At 39.6% G+C, this 20,208-nt stretch overlaps 1 protein-coding gene across 1 annotated transcript; it reads right to left on the bottom strand.

Annotated features, from left to right (window-relative positions):
• Window positions 1-6,830: 6,830 nt before the first annotated feature.
• Window positions 6,831-19,943, bottom strand: LOC115409952 (cell division control protein 42 homolog). The gene is made up of 6 exons (XM_030121312.1): window positions 19,854-19,943; window positions 16,640-16,744; window positions 11,348-11,420; window positions 11,002-11,111; window positions 10,666-10,863; window positions 6,831-9,859 (listed from the first exon to the last, which is right to left on the bottom strand). The coding sequence occupies exons 2-6, from the start codon at window positions 16,742-16,744 to the stop codon at window positions 9,770-9,772; spliced, it is 576 nt and encodes a 191-aa protein (XP_029977172.1). The 5' UTR covers window positions 19,854-19,943; the 3' UTR covers window positions 6,831-9,769.
• Window positions 19,944-20,208: the final 265 nt, after the last annotated feature.

The following is a 20,208-nucleotide window of genomic DNA, read 5'->3' as shown; positions in this document are numbered from 1 at the left end:
AGACACAAAGGACCGGCAACGTGGACGGGAAGAGCGCACCGCTGCAACGAAATGTCAGACATTTCATCTGAATTTATCACAAAAAGTAAAAAAGAAAAAAAAAAAAAATGGAAACACAGAAGAAAAACAACACAAACCCACAATCACAAAAAAAAGCAAAGTATTTAGAAAAACATGGACACACATCATAAAAACTCAGACACACAGAACAAAAGCACACTGGGACATAAAGAAACAACCTGAAATCCACACACCCGTCGAAAAACATACAAACCGAAAAAAAACAGGCACAGAGGTCAACACGTTTTAACATGAAAAAAAAAAATACTAAGAACACAGCAAGATGCACAATTGGCACTTTGTGTGAATTCACACACACACACACCCATGCACACACACACACATACTACAGTAATTATCTCATGAACATATCTTCATCTCAAAATTTGCTGATTTCCCCAGTCGGGGCCTCCACTTCTGTCCCTGCGGTTACTCCAGTCCCCATGGGTTAGTGTACAATCACAGTGAAGTCCCCACAAATGCAGAAGAAGAATTACACACACACACACACACACGCACACACACAAAACGCTGGCAATGAATCTCAACTGCAGAAGTGCAAGAAAAACTATAAACACAGTAATCCACACGCAATAATCCACACAGCAGCACACAGATATGGATTGAAACACAGTTGAAGACACCGTGTGGCGACAGCAGGTCATCTTCCATTTTCAGGGTTGAAGGTTTGAACCCGGAGCCTTTGGGTGATTCTGACCGATCATTTAAATGGTGTTGAAACTCAAGTGCTAAAAAGTGCTGCTTAAATTAATGATTAAACCATGACGCAGGTGTCTGTGAGCATTTTTCATCGTGCGCTCCGTAAATGTAGGTTCACATGGAATCAAGCAAAGTAGAAGTCAGAATCCCAAAACACGCCCATCTTCTCAGGACAAAAGATCACTTCAAGTGGATTCATGCTGAATCTGAAACTCCTCTGGGGTCAGACGAAGCAGCGCCTGATATTATTTTTGAACCATGTTGTGGAGACCAGAGAACAGAGGGACCGTGGAGCTTTAACTCTGGGATTCACAAACTTTTTTAATGAACTCCGTGCTGAAGAGCAGGCAAACTTTAAAAACATGTGAAGCATTTCATTTTGACCCGTTATTCACAACAGGAGGTTCGAAACGAGACATGGAGCCCATTTCAAAACTGCTGCGTTTAATCATAAGTTTTATATATGTTACATCTGAAGCGGGAGAAAAAACTGTACTCAAATATCTAAATTACTACATAGACAATTAAACAAATTTTAAATAGAGGCGACAACAAATGCATATTTTCCTTCATTCGCAACATGAAGTATTTCTTTTAAATATGAATGAATTCTATTAAAAAGTATTGCTTTCAGTAACTTCAATTACAAAAACAGAGGAAATATCAAAAACAGACCATGATCAGTGCACTGCCTAAATCACTGACAAAATATCTACATTAACAACAGCAACACACTGAAGCCAGGAGATACTTTTTCTTGTAATTCCAAAGAGTTAGTATAGTTTTTTTTTTCAGTGAATTGAAATGCTTTGAGCTTTAAACAGCTGAAACCTTCCATCAGAGGACAGACAGTTCTCTCCTCACTTCTCAGACTGTTGTTGAAAGAAGAGCTGCTGCGCAGTTCTAAACACTGTTATCCAGAAGATTAAGTCTCAATTTAAAATGAGCTAATATTGTTCACGAATTGGGGAAATGAAAATCTTTATTCCACTCTATCCACTTTTGCAGAGGTCCTATAAACACGCAGTTCTGCACCAGTCTTAATAAATCGTTTTTCTGCACGTGCAAGTAGATTATCAATAACAAAAGAGTGATGCCTGTGCTGCTCGCTGTTATGAATTGAACATCTATACGAAGGAGAGCTAAAAGGAGTTTGATGTTCACATTGTACTGTACTCGGAATGCAAACCTGCATGATTGCATTGCAAATAACGGGCAACATGCAAACTATGGTAGCAGCGTTTCTACTGAACGGTAATCGTCATGTCTGATCGGAGTCGATTGTTCTCATGTAAACAGTTGCAGACATGTTGAGAACTCCTGTCAGATAAGAGTACTAACCACTACACCACCATCCTGCCTTTTCTGACCTTTTATTGCTTTTTACTCAAACTTTAATGTACAATAATTCAGTGAAAATCTAGATATTTGAACATATCTGTCAAATGAGCAACATTTTATACTCTAAACTTTTCTTAAAGCAAATTTTACTAACATTTATATGTTAGACATGGTTCCAACCTATCTGGAAGTGGGCTTTCATTTTTATACAATCATATTGTTATTGTTGGTAAAGAGGATGAAGTGTAGAAATGGAAGAAACATTGCAGGTTTCACGTAACAGGTGGAGGAAAAATCGTTTGTTACAAATGAACCAACTCCAACTTTAACAGGGAAACAGAGATGGTTTTCTGAAGCTATAATGTGCTCTGTGTCTGTGTGTGCGTGTGTGTGTGTGCGTGCGTGCGTGCACATTACTGTTTTTTTTTCTTGACCACAATAAACAAACGTGTGATTCAGACGGACAGTAAAGAGGATTCTTACACTCCTGCTCCTCCTCATGCATTTATCTTTGTTTAGTCCAACCGTGCGTGTGCGTGTGCATGTGGACACATGTGCATGTGTGCACGTGTACATACTGCCAGAGAAGGGAAAAAAAAAAAAAAAAAGAAGAGAGGTCAGGTTTCTATCCCATGATGCAACTCTCACACTACCCTCAAACACACACACACACACATGCACTCACACACGCGCATGCACGCACGCACGCACGCACGCACGCACACACCCCTCCCTCTTTTCTGTGCTGGTTGCCCAGGGCAACGCACTTATAATGAGGTCACATGGACATCCAATAATATTCAGCAGCCGAAGTGGCGAGCGAGGCGCTTTGGGACAGACAGCCAAGTGTCAGAGGCTGAATCAGCAGCGGCAAGACAAGATGGCCGACCAGAAGAAGTGGAGCAGCCAAAGTAAAACTGAAACTTTCCTCCAGCTGGTCTCAAATCTCAAACTTTTTGAGTCGCAAACTAAAAGCAAGAGGAAAGTTACAAAAGCTTTCAAACACTGAAGATTTGACAAAACTCACAGACATCCACAAAACTACAAGAATTCTTTAAAATTATATCTACGAAAACACAAAGAATTTCATGTGTTCACACAGCAAAACACTATTCAGACCGATGTAACAACATACATGCTGCTGACCGTTTGCATCCGTCTACTGTACGATGAATTTGAGGAAAACACACAACTACATTAAAATCCATGGTACTTCATCATCAAATGATCATGTATTTAAAAAAAACTAACTCTCCAATGTCTTGTCTACGTCATGTATAATTCAGTAAATTCATGGTGTTATGTCTGTGATCATTCATCATGGTCACAATGGGAAATGCACAGTATTGTATTTTGTACACATGTTCATTTTTTTTACAATCTCATACAGGTTGCAGTGTATCAGAAACATTTTGTGTTATGCATACTGTACAATATTGATATATTGTGTGTAAAATGCCCAAAACATGCAGCATTTTGTGTATTCTCCAACACTGCAGTGTCAAAATATGAAAGACTCAGGTTTATTTGCGATAAAGGCTCAGACTGATCGTAAAGAACAAGTACAGCGAGGAAGACCTGTGGAGAATTCATATGGTGTCTGTAAAGGGCTGCACAGGAGTGCATGACTGTGCACTTTGTGTTGGTGGGAACATGCATATTGGGGCACACTTACTTATATATCACACACACACACACACACACTGCATGTGTATACATTTGTCATCTATATTAGATTACATTATGTATGTAGGTATTTATTTTGGATTCCATATTTTGATAAGATTGTGACATAGTAATAAGTTTTACTTCATTCTACCTCTTTTCAGACATGATTAATGTTAATTACATGTGTTGCGAATGTGTGTGTGAGTTTATGCTTATGTGTGTGTATAGATTACTGATAGATTAGACATGGATAAAACAGTTTGCATAATTTCTTCCTTTATTCTCTCTTTGTAGTTGTGTTTTGGACATGTCACAAATCAGCTAATAAAAACTAGGATGAGAGTATAATTTTCTGTATCATGTTATTACAACAGCCATACATGGTGTGACACGATGAGTCACGATCAGTGTTCACTAACTTTACTGAGCTGTTAAAAAAATTAACTGTACTGCTGTTGAACTTTAAAATCAGCCAGTGAATACAGTAATAAATGCTTGTTTTTAATTGTTGGAAATATACTCACAGTAAACATCAACAAGTCACAGGAATGAAAACTGATGAGCAAATGAAAGTGAACAAAATTAAGCATACTCCTTATTGGTGATGAATTAATATTTCATGTTTTCAGGAAAAGTGAACAGTGTTCTAAATTTGGTATAATTTTTCCATTTTCAAAATAGTTTTCCTAAATAACATGAAAAACATTTAAAAATTACATTAATTCAGGATGGAATCATTGAATCATTAATAAACTAAAAACTATCGTCTTCAAACTAATTTAAATGCTTTGCTATAATCTGCTATTATTCTGAACACTTCTGAGTAACTTGTGGATTTATTTAACCAGTCATTCATTTCATGGGTATTTCACACTTTCAAGGTAGTTAAAAAAAAAAAAAAAAAAGGTGTTTGTAGTTCATGAAAACTGATAGTTTTAACTTTTTTCCTCCAATTTTCTGATTAGAGAAAAAGTTTATAGGATTCAAAGCTCACTGGATGTCTGCAGGGAGGTGAGAGTTAATGAAACCTTCAGCGAAACTTTACAATGTGCTAGTTGATGCAAGTTATATTCCTTATTTACATATAGCAGCTTTGTCAGAGCATAAACATCAGTGTCTTTCTCTTTATGAAAACGTGTTGACGACACTTTCAGAAACACAACCCATGAAAGTTAACTTGCACAGTGCACGTTCACCCTTTCCTCCATTGCACTCACAATATCATTCATCATTTTTAAAAACAAATCATCGGTCAACAACAATCACTGGCCTGTTGAAAGGTGAAGATGTTTCAATATCTGTGGATTCGAATACAAAAAGACATTCTGGGGTGATTTCTGTCCAATTAACCATCACAAACCCAAATACTAATCAGAGAGAAGCAGTGAATTCTCAAACAGATGACTGACGAGAAAAACAGTGAAAAGAAATCCCAAAGATTACAGAAAACAAAAAGAGAAAATTCCAGAGTTAATCAATGAAGAATCAAGTTTTCTGAAATAACTTCAACTTCATGAAGTTCACTAAAGGTCCAAATCTGACCATTACACCAACTATTGTGAAGTCTTCTCTCATTTTCAGAACTGGACACAAATTAATCAATAAAATATTCTGAAAACTTGTTTTCACCCGGTGAATTAACTTAATGAAGTTAAACTGGAATGAAAACTAACAAGCTATTTTGGGTTAGTCTCGGGAAAAAAACTCATCAGTAAATTAGATGGAAATGTAGGCTTAAGAATCACAGCAACAACAACAGATTGGGAAAAGAATTAAAAGGGATTGTAGTACAATTTGAAGGATGACTTCAAAAACCTATGAGTGTGTGTGACAGCATGTGATCAATGAGTGAAGCGTGCCGTCAGACCGGCACAGTGGATAGCGGCTGTGCATCAGGACTCAGATCTGCAGCTTCTGAGGTGTAAATAAAGGCTCCAGTGTACATGTTGCAACAGCAGCTCTGTCCGCTCCACATCTCAAACACCAAGTAGGTTAGAAACCGTTGCAAAAGCAGGATGAGTCAAGTTTTCTTTTCTCTTCTGTGTGTGTGTGTGTGTGTGTGTGTGTGTGTGTGTGTGTGTGTTAGAATCTGGGATGACTCAAAAGAAAACCACAAACAAAAGGCAGAAGAGTTGAAGGGCGGGGAACAAGAAAAGAATGATAGTAAGACACAAGTGAGGTTATGAGGTGATTTGGGAGTGGAACCACGTTTTTATTTCCATTTTGTTTATATATTTATTTTTGTTTGTTTGTTGTGTGCTGCTCGCTGCCGTCAGTCAGACAAAGGAGCCTCCATGCTGCGACGGTCTGAAGGATCCATCTTAGTCTGCCAATCAAAATGAACCCAGGTCATTTACATACAGTATCCACTGAGAGCCAGTGAAAACCAGGGGGACCCCTCCCCCTACTGGTCACTGTAGGGAACTGCAACAACCCTGGAGAAACTGTAAGGAAGATGCTTCAGTCTTTTGTAAAAACATAAAATCAATTCCAACTGGAGAGGGGTTTTAAAATCAGATTTTAAATCATATTGACAAAAAATACTTTTTTTTATTAAAAAAAAAATCCATAGGAAGAAGTCTTGCTATTTCTGATTTCTTTTGATTAACTGTCATGACTGCACTTCCTGTTTTTCTTTTAACAACTCCCCCTAGTGCTCACTGCCGGGAACTGCAACAGAGTGGAGCCCAGGTTCAGAGCTTCAAATGTGATACACACAATTTTTCCACATATTTTGGATCAAACTATCACAAGAAAATATTAAATGACTCAAATGCAAATAATTAAAAACTTCAAGTGTGAAAAGTGGGTTATTTCATGTGCAATAACATGTTGCACTGATTTATAATTAAATGCTGCACTATATGGAATTTCCATCCACCCCAAAGACAGAGTCTTCAGTACAACATAAATGATCACGTATTAAGATAAAAACAGACTTTAAAATTGAGGAAAAGAAAATCCTGCTTAACATCCCCCCCGCAAAAAAAAGAAAGAAAAAAAAGAGACTAAAAACTAAATCAAATCAAAGGGAAACAACGTTCAAGTACAGATTTTATTATTTTCAAACACCCGCCACTTCCAACATTCATCTTTCAGTACAGAGGAGGATTTTCCACATCTGTAATTATTGCTTCAATTTACCCAGTTTTCTATGTTTCTGCCATCTGGAGCTTATTATCAGAATCTGTTAGTGAAAACCAGGCCGACGACACTCGCATCCAACTGTTGGCACTCAACCGTCAAGTAAAAATATGTAAAAAGAAAAGAAATAAAAATTCTGAGAAGTTTCAAGGCTTGCTGCTGTTATGTTTCCTGAGAAACAATAAAGAGCAAAGAAAAATATCTCTATAATACTTGTAATCATTCTTACATTATCAAAATAATCCATCATCAACAATAGAAAAGCTACAAAGTGGAAGAAAAGTGGAATTCAGTTGATTTCAGTGGGAACTGGTCTCAGCTTAAAGGTTTTCAGAGTTTTACGGGAATAGAAGTTGAGTGAAAGTTGTTTTAAATCCTCAGCATGAACAGAAAAAATAAACTGCTTGCAGTTTGTGACAGAAGGTAGTCCAAAATCTAAAACTTGATGTTTATAAAGGTGCTTCGGAAAAGATGGATTAAAGCTACAGTATTTGACATTTCTCACCAAAAGCAGCCTCCATCTCATAATTCCACTTCATGCCACAAGATGGTGTAGTGACTAACTCACTGCTGCCACCAAGTGCTCAAACACAGCACTGCTTCAAAATACATACTGTACCTTTAAGGTGTGACTTCGTTCTCATGCACTCAAACATTAATTCTTAGACTTATGTGGGACAAATAAACCGTTAAACTGAGAAGAGTTCCTCTCTAAGGCTTTCGGGAGCGCCGTCACACCAGCAAGACGAGAAGGAGAAGCAGGAGTGGAAAAATAAGGAGGTGATGTGACGCTTCAGAAGTCAAAAAGCTGCTTTGTGAACATTTAGGAAGAAATTCACATCAGATTTTTTTTTTTTTACAAGGATTGAAGTGATTTTAAGCAGTAAGGTAGCACTTATCAGAGCAGAAAGTGTTGCTTCTTAAGGCTCGACAGCTGGAAGTTTTGACTTTGATGGGGAGTGATGCACTAAAATGAAGGCGTCTTAGGTAGTTTGTGGGAACGCAGAGGTAAAACACGGAACGATGCTGATGCAGTCAGATGGATCATTAAACAAAATGGAATCACAGCTGAGGACAGAGACGAGTTCTTTTCAACGCTCAATGAATGCGAGTGAATAAATATGAAAGATCACAAGTCAACTTAACATTGCAACTCTCTTGTTCAAATTTCTCTTTTTACTTTCCAACAGCCTGGGGGGGAAGAGAACTGGCGATGACGGCTGATTGGCTGGCTCCTGTTCTCAGCTGTGATCCACACAAAGTAACATTAAGTAACCATGAAAAACACCTATGAAAGAGAGGCTGAACCAAAGCTGTGACGGCTGTGTTTGTTCTGAGGAAGCTGCTCCTCCGTTACTATCAATAAAACTATCCACAGTCTGCGTGTGCAGTTTAAGACACGTTAGTAGCAGAGCGTTTCAGGACGCCACGCACTCGCCCTGCCACGGCAGCGGAGAGAAAATGTGCAAGATGCCCGTGGAGAAAGAGACTTTTTGTGTTGCTTTTCATTCTTATTCTTAAATTGCTTCTCGAGGAAAGTCGGGTGAATCACGAAGATTGAATTATTGCTCTTTGTGACTTTGGGATAAAACTCTTTGTGGTCTGATTATTCCAAAACTGCATGGAGGCACGATAAACTACTGCATGTTGACAGGCTGAGGAGCAGAGGTCTGTCCAGCTCTAGCTCGGTTTGCTTCGAATGAAGTCGGGTTACAGTCAGATCAGCTGTTCTCATTTTAGACTGTTTAGATAATTTTTTAACTACTTAATTCACCCATTCTCTCTCTGTTATTTCTGCGATGGACGCTGCAGCTTGACATCAAGGCAGAAGTTTTTCCACTGTGATTTATCTACATAAATGACCTTTCAAGAATCCCTGTGAAAGTTGTAACATTTCACAGCAGTGTGGGAAGATTTTTAGTTCTTCCAGACTTCAAGTATAACTCGGCTGTCCTGATCCTCAAAACTATGTGACAGAAATCTGTAAAAAGCATGAATAAAGCAACGTAGGAGGTGTTGCAAGTTTGGCATTTTACTCTGTAGAAAACAGAGAGTCTCCTCGGTATAAGCTCTTTCTAATCTGTTTTACATGCATTACGGCAGTTATGGAGTCCTGGTGACTGCTTCCAAGATCCACATGTCTCTGAATGCATCTGCTCTGCTAAATTAACTGACTCCACTCTGTTTTCTCATTTTACTCGTAATGGATATTTATTGGTGAAGATTGGGCAATAAATTTACGTCTGCGTCGTTCAATTTGTGGTCGCTGCTGTCGAGGAGAAACATAAGACTTTTGTTGCATAAATTCTTTTTGAGTTATCTGTTAGCAATCCTTACTCATTCAGTGCAATTACATCTGAACTTGAACATGCTATTGGATTGCAACGTGACCTGCGGTCTGAGCAGGAAAACAAAGGCACTGGCTTTACATAACTTTCATGTTTCATGTGAAGATCCTGAGAGAAACTTTAAACTTCAGGTGAGTGGCTGCCGGCTGTGAACGTGACTCCATCCATTGTTGCGCTGGAGCTGCTTGAGATTCAGACCTCTGCTGCTCGGCCCGCTTCCTCCCATTATTAAACCCCCGTTTCCTGGTTAGTGAGTGCAGTTCAAATGTGTTAGTCATGTTACAGCGACACCTAAATATGATGGAAATGAAGCGCCCTGCCTGTCCTTTCTCTAACACCACACCCAGGATTAAGTCACTACGGCTGAAGGCACTGTTTGAACATGTGTCTAGCTCATCCTCCCTCCCTCCCTCCCTCCCCCTGTTCCCACATGGGCTCATCTCTTTCCCATCCACCTTCTCCTCATCTTGCTCTTCCTCCTGGGGTGACTATAGCAGGATGCAGCGCCTCTTGGGTTTGGTGTCTGGAGGCTCCAGAGCAGCCAGGATGGCCTCGTCAAACACGTTCTTCAGTCCTCTCTGAAGAGGCAACACAAAGAGACAACCAAGAGCTTCAGCTTAAACCTCAAACTATTCAGAAAAACTGCAAGAAATGCAAATATTACACAGACTTTTGGAGACTTGTGTCAAAAATCAAATGACTGCCTAACTCCCCGACTATCAAATTCAAGGGAAAATACAATATACTGACAATGAAGATGAAATATTGTCATCAAAACTTTAAATATATTTAAAAAAAAATTCATTATGAAAATATGGTTAAGATATGGAGAGTAACAACTTTGCAACATTAAAGATAATTTCACCTTTCTATTTCTAGCATTTCTGCTTTAACCCACTGCCATGGTGCAGTGGAGTTTGCACATGTAAACACAGGTATTTTCCACTCCCCGTGTCCCACATTGCATCATGTGGAGAGAGATGAGCGCCTGCCGTTACTTTGAAAAACAACTTTCTCACGTGTCTTCATAACTGAGCCACAGTCCGACATACAGATGAAGAGGAAGGCTGTGCGGTGACGTTTCTACACAAATGAACATGAACTCACTAAATGGATGTTTAGTGTGATTCAGGGTGTATCCCGGTACAGTCGCAGTGCAGACTACCAGTATCATCATTATCAAAGCAATCACCATCACTAATTTTCTTAAAAGACGTGCAAGTTAGAATTCATTAATATTTTTATCTTGTTCTTTCACTGTATTTTCAAACTAATGAGAAAAGTTAAATATCAATAGTTTTTTAGAATTCCTTCTGCAGTTTGTATCTGTTTTTCTTCAACATGAGGTGAAGAGGAATGACTTTAACCGGCTGAGCCTTCGTACCTGCGTGAGAGCCGAACACTCCACGTACTTGACGGCCTTGAGCTCTCGTGCCAGCTTCTCTCCGCTCTCGCAGCTCAGGGCTCGCTGTTTGTTCTTGGCCAGTTTCTCCAGGGTGTTGCTGTCGTCTCTCAGGTCCACCTGAGTCCCGACCAGCAGGAAGGGCGTCCGCGGGCAGTGGTGTGAAATCTCCGGCACCCACTGAGGAGACACCAAGGCCACATCTGAAACATCGCCTGCACCAGCCCACACCTTCATCCATTATACAGCTGGCAAGAACAGCGTGGCTTCCTAAACTTGGGATTCCAGACTTTAAAACACCAACGCAACTCAACAAACCTTCTCTCTGACGTTTTCGAAGGAGGAAGGCGAGACGACGGAGAAACAGACGAGGAAGACGTCAGTCTGAGGGTAGCTGAGGGGTCGCAGTCTGTCGTAGTCCTCCTGACCTGAAGAGGGCGACGCAAACAGTCATTATCACCAACTGCATTGTCACGGCAACATCTTAATATTACTCATCAATATATTGTTTTTCACCCAGCTGCAAATAAACACATTTACATATCTACCAAGTATCAACATCGACTACAAGGCAACATTTTAAAGATTAAAATTCATCAATTTAACTTTGTACATTGAAAACACTTCATTATTTTCTTTGTCCTCATTCATCTTTTTTTTTCACCTGCAGTGTCGAACAGTCCCAGAGTGTACGGCTCCCCGCCGATCATCACTGTCACAGCATAGTTATCAAACACCTGAAGGGGGCGAGAGAGAGTGAAGAGTGAGTAAATATTGAATATAGGAAGTAAAACTGTCTTGAGAAAAAAAAAAAAAAAAGATCTGAGATGTTATCAATAACGAAACAAGAAGCAGAAACCTCATCGTTAAGAGGTTGACGGTCAACCAGAAAATGTGACATGAGTGAAAACAAAGACCAAAGGCATCTGAAGAGCAACATTCGTTAAACAAAGCAAAATTTCCTTCCTTTACGTTAGTAATTTCTTCATATCATACCAGTAAGTCTGAAATCCTGGCTGACATTATCGTGACTTTCAGTAGAACATTTTTGATGTTCGTGACAGGAGGACTGATTAATGAGGCACTTCTCTCCGATAAACAGGATTTTGCTGAAATAGCAACTGTTAAGATAAGAGCTCACGCTACCAGAAGAACAAATCCACTCTGGAGCTGTACGACTATATTCACATTTGAGGAAGTTACAGAGCTCCTTATAAACTCACTGTAACGTCAGTTATTGTAACTGGGGTATCAAATTCAGAGAAGCTGCCCTAAAAAAAGAAAAAGAAGTAGAAGTCCGAAAGAAAATACTGTTTTTTGCAATTCGCAATACTAGAATAAATACTGCAACCTTGAAAAAGCAATTCACAGCTCAGGTACACAGACTTTGTCTCAGAGATCCCTCGTCTTTCCTGTTGCATCACTTCCAAAGCTTCAGGCTGCTGCAACAACAAGCCTCACCGCCCCGACATGCCTGTGAGTCTCAGCTCCAACTGCGAGCTGGAGCGGGGAGCGCTTTACAGCTCCAACATGTCGGCCTGCTGCCGTAGCCTGCAGACACTGTTTGGCTTTAATGAAGCTCCATATGCACAGGCAGGTTCCAGATAAACTGGAGGATGTCGCCCGCAGGAAAGGAAACTGCTTCAAAATAGTACAAGCTGGTATTGAAAGTGTGCCCTGTTCGTGATCTTTAGTTATGCAGGAAGGTTCACAGCAGGCGACTAAAAATGTTCAAACCTTGACTCTACATTTCTGCTGTGGAGGACAAGTGACCTTAAAAACTGTAAATGAGCCTTTAAGTCCAAATGACAATTTAGAATTAAACTAAAAACATCAATAATACCTTTGTAGTTCATTTGCATGATGATGCACAAGTAGCTTAAACACAGTTTGTGTCCAATTTAAAATCTATAATAATGGAAGCATCCAGTGATTTGAGGTTTCCTCTTGGTTACAAAAAGATTAATATGGTGTCAGGCGGTAAAAAGCAAACGCCCAGAATATTTTAGGGCAGATTTACACCTGCATCTTTTTGACAGGGCCAGCTCGGGTTAGCATCCAGACTCTTAGTGTTGACGTAAACCAGCCGAGCACCCCAACTCTTCTACTTTAAAGACTGAGCAGAGAGTTTTATTAAAGAGCTCGGGTCAGCATCAAGACTTTACCCGTGAGGAAGGTAGTCTGAGTATCTCGGTGTATTTACAACAGAGGAAGACCCAGTAAGGTAGCACCAAGACTTCCAGTCAATTTAGCATCCTTGTCTCTTTCACCATGATAGCAGATCAGTTTAGCATATGAACTCTCGCAACAGATTTACAGCTTATAACATGCTGGAAATGTGGAGTGGCTTCACTGACATTAGTAAAGTCTTCCCTGAAATAGAGGACATCTAAATGGCAGCAGAAGCTCCAAAACATCCAAGCACTGTTCAGAACAATGTGGAAAGTCACTCTCACCACTAACACCACCATGGATGCGGAAATCTGAACTTTGTGTAGCTTTGAGTGTCAAAATAAAAGAATTTTAAACTTTAAATAAATTCAAACAAATAAATGAATCCTTCACAATCCTTTCTGATTTCTTTTGGGAGTTTTGGGTCTTTCACACAAGAATGACAGACAATGAAGTGCTCATCAGTGTGAGATTAGACAGAAACATTGTCTTATACAGCGTGCTGGAGCACGCAGGAGGTGACGTCAACGTATTTCACAGAAGTAAGAACCACACAGATGTTTTCATTGTTCTGACACTCAAAAGCAGATGCATGTGTGCAATAATACAGTGTGTTTTGATAGAGCCTTTAAAATATGAAACATTTCTCTCAAATCCTTCTGAAGAGTTACAGTGTTGGATAACACAACAACTGAAGACGCTGCAGAGAAAAAGTCCACAGATGGGACATTGAGTTCTTAGCAGCAGCTGCGACTGAGGAATTGTTTCTGCTCGGAGACTTCCTCTCTACTCACGCCTTGCAGCAGAGTCAGCTGACAAACAGGAAGTAACAAGATGCAGAAAGTGAGGTTCAAAAGGAGGATTCAATGAATTGATTATTTTGATAAAACTGTATTAACTGGCAGAGAAAACACCAATTAGGAGAATAAACCATCTAAATACATTTACTTGACAAACAACAAAAATGTTTTCTCTCTCTAGAAACTCTGGTTATTCATCTTGCAGCTGTAAGATGGCTTGTGTCAAAGGTTTAAGATAAAGCTGTGGTGTTGACGTGGAGTAACGAGGCTGTTACTAACAATAGGATATTGCAGGGAGGAACAGGATGTTCCATACGCAATAAAAACAATAGAACAATAAGCAATAAAAAAAATTGCATAACTGTGGAGTGCCAAGTGATCAAAATGAAAGACACACCTGATGAGTTAATAGGGAAAACAGCTCAAGTATTTATTTAAGACTATGACAAATCAAGGAGGATCAAAAGATCAGATGCTCATGATAATTACAAATAAACATTAAAATCAATCATTATTTCATTTTGACAATAATATAACTTGATTTGAAAAGACAGAGCTTGATTTTTTTCCCTTTAAACTATTCCTCCAACCTTACCACTCTATAATATGATAATTTGTTAAAGGTAAAAACAAAACCAAAAAAAAAGAAAAACACTCCTGTGTTGAAGAAGAGTTGAGGACAGTTGAATAAGTTTGCACTGAATAGTATTAACTGAGTGGTGAGAGGTGACAGAGAGCTGGACCGTCAGACAGGAAGAGGAACATCGAGTTGAGTCAGCAGCGTTGCTTTTGCAACCCTCTGATCAAACCGTGCTGACAGACAGACAGAAGCCAGTAGAGAATTACTCATCAGTTTCCAGCTGCTGCTCAGCAGAGCTGCCCATCGATTAGGGCCGTTTCAGATATTTCCAGCAGGACAGCCTGTCAACAGTCAGCTGTTTTCTGACTGCTGCGCACCGAAACCTCAGAGGCCAGCAGGCTCAGTCCAGTCTGGGACACTTGGTGTCAACCGACAGGGTGTTTGCTCATCGAAGATATAAACAGATCAGCCATCATAACAATGCTTACAAAGGTGACACATCAAAATAATATTCATATGGAGGGCAGGAATCAGGTTTCCAGGCTGCTCCAGATCAGATCAAGCATGTACTTCCACCAATTTCGATGAATATGTGCTCATTACTGGTGCTTTCACCAGAGGCCAGTGATTTGAATGTGTGCCTGGCAGTGATTTAGCAATTACCTGTGGTGCACAATGCATTCTGATTTCTTTCTTTGAGGACCTGTATTGATCTTTGCACAACAGTCTTTTGAATCTGACAGCATGAGAAAGTATTGATTTGTAACGTGCATCAATGGGTCAGTTCAGCAGTTCCTCTTTCTTGGACCATCTCTGCAATGTGTGTGACTCGTTGGTTGAACGGTCAAACATCCAGCCCCTCTTCTAGTTGGCACCAGAATTATTAACCGGTTAGTTTTATCCATGTACAAAGGGCAACTTAAATGTCAGTCACCCGCCCACCGCTAGTCGACGCTACGGCGGGATCAAACAGCAGTCCCCTTCCTCACAGGGGTGCACGAGTAGAATTCTAAACCAAGAACATCTTGATAAATCAGCAGTTTGTCAGAATGTTCATTCAGAAAATTAGAATGACTTACACAAATGCCACAAGTGTGATTCCGCTGTTCATGTTTTGCTAGTTTTATTTTTTGTGAATGGATGGCGCACACTTATGACGGTTTACTCTCGTGTAATCATGTCGACTCACATGCATCATAGGCTCGGATTCAACTCAGCAAACTAAATGTCACGCCCAAAGTCTTAGAGATCCAAGTCATAAAGTGTGGGCAGCTACGAACTTGTAAGATTTCACAGAATGTAACTGGCTTGAAGAAATTAAAAAGTAACTGCATACATTGAACCTGCACCGGACGATGGCTGCTACTGCGAGCAGGGCTAGTTAGCCAAGTCCAGGCTAGTTTGACGAGTTTAAGCTCTTATTTCATTCTGGGAAAGATAACACAGATCACTATAACAAAGAATAAGCAAGAACAGCTTTCGCTTAAATCTGTGGGAGCTACAGGCTTCTGGAAGATAATGGGACATGTTTATAGAGAACAGACAACCTTCAGTGAACAAACAAAGAACTCAAGATTCGAAGATGTTCTGCCCTGTCATGTAGAAATCACATTTTGACCTTTGTTCACCTCATTTTGTGCTTCAACACAACAACTTTGGGGAGAAAACTTTCACTGCCTATCATCTCCCAGCCACTAACAGGTGCCAGACAATCCGTGTTATTCACTTCACATGCCGGTGTTTATACTGCCGTCACTGTATGGAAAAACCAAACCCTTCCGCCACACAAAGAGACGCGTTTACAGCCTGCAGGCACACATACAAAACTATATGACTGCAATCCAAAGAATCCACCCTAACAGCAAGCACCAGATAGTCCGAGGCCACGCTGGGAAAACAGCTCTGACGTATTGGCTCAACTCGCTCTTCTTCTCCAACTGCGGTTTTTGTTTGACATGTGCTTCACAGAAGGTTTAACGGGCGAGTTCGAAAGTTATCCTTCAAGTCTTTGCAGCACAAATATACAAAAATATTCAGCAGCAAATATTATGAATCAACACGGACCACTTTGTAAAATCCTGTGGTGAATATGTATGGCTATCGACTGTACTGCTTTATCCAGCAAGTTAACTTTTTTACAGAATTTCAGTTTCATTATGAGCTTGGTATCTTTAAAAACTTCATGAAATGCAAAATACATTTTCAGTTTTTTTTTTAAATATGTGTTTCTAAAAGCATATCAACTTCCTCTGCTGCGTTTTCAAACCTGACTGACAAACAACTGAGATAAACCAAAATCATTCAACTAAAAACAAACAAACTGCCAATAAAACCTCTCTCTTACATCTTTAAAAGTTAGAATCAGATAGACTTTATTAGATGGAGAATGGAGGAATTTACTCACCGTGGGGACATATTCAGAGGGAAACTTGTTGGTTGTATAAGAGATGAGCAGGCAGGTTTTTCCCACTGCACCATCACCCACCACCACGCACTTTATAGTCTGCATCTGAGGAGGAATGAAAAGGAAATACGGACAAAATGACAGAAAGTCATGTCAAGATTTGGCTGGGTAAAAAATACTGCATAGAGATCTAAACCAAACAGATCTGATCAGCTGATGAAATGATGCAGTTTTTTTCTTAAATGATTGCTTTGATCTGCCTCTATAATGTGTGATACTGTTAATTTGTTAAACAGTATTTCTGAAGCCGTGACAAGTGGCGAAACACAAAGCTTTAAATGGAAGACCTGTGAGTTCTTCTCTATTCTTCCTCTGCAGCTGCCACAGGTACCCTAAAAGCCGTGGACCACCTCTACGATTTACCCAAACATCAGAATGAAGCCAGACACCGCCACACCCACTCCAATAAGCTTTCAAAATGAAAACAATGGGCAGTTTTACAGGTCTGCTAGATTCTAGAAAGTGTTTTATTGTTTTGTTTTATTTTTTTGACAGGTGCGAATTCAATTTGGACAATCTAGGTTTCTCATGAGATATTCTCTTTGATTCTTCAAGGAAAAGGTTCACAAAAAATAAGTGTAATGACGCATTTGCACTGGATCACATTATTATTTCAGCTACGCTGATGGTGTATAGATTTACTGTTTTCTACTAAGAAAATGCCTCACAAAGTAATTGTATCCGTGGTATATTCGAAAATCTTCATTTTAATTTGCTCGACCTCAGCAGGGGAAGCCTTATGACCCCCCTGTGATTTCTGGCTGCCCCTCAAAGGCGTCCAGCAGGTTGGCTGCTAACAGGTTGAACAGCACTGTCGTGGAGACCTAAAAACATCTGCACACATTTACACTGTTTGTTTACTGAAAAACAAGACTTTCTGCAGATCAGCTAATTGAAGTCAGATAGTATCCTGCCTTTCTTTGTCCTTATCTCATGTTTTAAAGCAGCATGTGAACAATACACAGCCTGCATGAGTCAGGTGGCCGGTTGACTGGAGCCTGGCTGACTGCGAGAGCCACGGATGGAAACAGCGGCAGCGTTGTGCACCAGTGTTTACTACACACGGGCTGGTGAACCTGTGACCGCCCGGACGCCGGGTGGCTCGCATACACGGACTGCTGCTTCATTAAGGGGCAACAATGGTGAAGTGGTCTGAGCTGCAACTTCATCACTGGCTCTTTGTTTGGCAGCTGAAATCCATTGACGAGTCAGGATGAGGCGACTGGTCATCTGAGCGACTGCGATAGAGCTCCTGTCAGGAGGATTCCGGCCTCGGTGATAATTCACACACACATGCAGCCAATCCTGGAAGATTTGTGACAACTGCATCTTTTCACTGCTCTTCTGTTTCTAGTATACACTGCTATCTATATCGAGTCGGTCCTGTTTGGCAATGCACAGCTTCCAGAGATTGAGCAGATTGTAAGTTTTTTTTTTTTAACCGACTTGCCCACTAAAAGGATAATTTACTTTGAAAAACTTCATTCAGTTCAAATCAGTAGCTACAATGAAAATATGTAGTCTATTAACCGACAAATATTGAATTCAAGTCACGTCTTAAGCGAATGTTGAATATTCATAACATCCACTGTCTTCGGAAAAAAACGATTATTCTTTTCTTCCAGAAGTTTGATTACATCTTTAAACCTATGACTATTTCCTCTTGATAAAAAGCTGTTCCTGATTTAACAAAAAGAAAATTGTAACCCTTTCGGATTACAAACTTTACTCTATAAAATAATCACGAAGCTGGTGAACACTCTGCTTGTGATGAAGCTTAGTCCTTCTGTTATTTATGATGTCCAAAGGCTGAAAATGAGAAGAAAGTCCATGTTTAATTTATAAATACATCTCTCCAGAAAAAAGTTTGAAAATGTGTCTGTTTATTCTAATCTGTTGAGTTTTTTTTCTTGAAACTGAACGTTGAAGCATTCACGTAATTATATTGTTTTTGTTGGAAGACTGTCCTGTCAAAAAAGATAAACTTAATTTGTGTCTAATTTATAAGAAATTTTATGTCATTAAAGTCGTTTTTAAAAAGGACATTTTTTAAAGTGATTAGTTATGCTTGGGCAATTGCTGGCTAACGATTTCCAGAAAAGGATATTATTAGGACTTCATACTCCTATTTTCCATGAAATTTCTGACTGATATTGGTAGCTATTTAAACACTTCTCAACTACTTGTATTTTAATATAATTTGGCAATAACTGGGGGTTCACTACATCCATATTAGCATGTAAACAGTTGACCAGGATGAAACAAGAGGCGAGGCTGCATCGTACGTCTTCAGATGCCTTGTTTCACTCAGTTTTACGACATTATGAACTAATTATGAACTAATTCTTTAACCTACGATGAAAAAGAAAGCTTGATTCATTTGTTGGGAGTCAGACTTATTGCAGTCTTGAACATGGGTTTGCTGAACATGACAGATTGACAATAACTCAAATTAAACATTTACACACAAATGATAGTTTAATCGAACTGACAGTACACATGGCGGTTAGTTTAAGTTACCACATCAACATAAACACGGTTTTAACTTCTCACCAGAGCCTTAAATTTAATCCTCATATACATCAGTGCTGTTTTTCGGTTACTTCCGCATATGGAAGTAAAGCCATATCTCACAAGATAAAACCGACAAGCTCATAAAGCACATCAGAAGTACATAAAGCTATTAAACTATAGTTTTACAGCTTGTTTCGAAGTCACCGGCTGTTAATTGGTGACTAGTTTGCTGCTAGCTAGCAGCGAGCTAACATGAAGTTACATCCGCCAGACCACCACCCTAAACAAAAAACAGGCCGGTTGAAAGTAATAGCTAAATCACATGGATTGATAAAACGATGTCTTCAATCTCTATTTTTGTTTGTTCGATAAAACCTCTGTTCTATATTCGCTCTGGTTTCCGAAAACTTGATAGCTGGCACCCGGTAACTTTGGGCTCAGATTTAACAGCCGAGCTAAAGTTAGCGGAAGGAAACCATTTGTTTTGACAGCTGCCGGTGGTCACAGTTAGCTTCAGGAGGCTAATACTTAACAAATTAAACAGCGCTGAGATGTTATCTGAAGCAAGCAGCTGTTTCTGCGTGCCTATTTCAGTGTTTATCCCGTGTAAACTGCAGTTTAAGACGCTGACATCTCTTACCTCTCTGCTCACAGCCGCCCAGAGTCCTGCTAACACTGTGCGACGTTCACTGGTTTCCCGTAAACTGCGCCTCCCTTCACCGGTGCGGAAGTCGTAAATGTGGCTGCGTTGTGTTCAGGGTCCTATGGATGTATTGTTTCTAATGGATGAAAGTGTCGGTACTTTCATAAGCTTAAACTCGTCCCAGTTTATTAAAAGAAATTATATTTAAGATACAAGTGTGACCTTAATTTAATGATAACATTTTAATAAGATGCTTTAAAAGAGAGATGAAAAAAATACCAAATTGGAACAAAAATGTGTCTATTTGCAAATGCCTTATTGCCACATCATAATAATTAATTTAGAAATACGA

This window comes from Salarias fasciatus, chromosome 22 (assembly GCF_902148845.1).
Source record: "Salarias fasciatus chromosome 22, fSalaFa1.1, whole genome shotgun sequence".
NCBI classification, from domain to species: domain Eukaryota; kingdom Metazoa; phylum Chordata; class Actinopteri; order Blenniiformes; family Blenniidae; genus Salarias; species Salarias fasciatus.
This window is presented reverse-complemented; position numbering and strand designations above follow the sequence as displayed.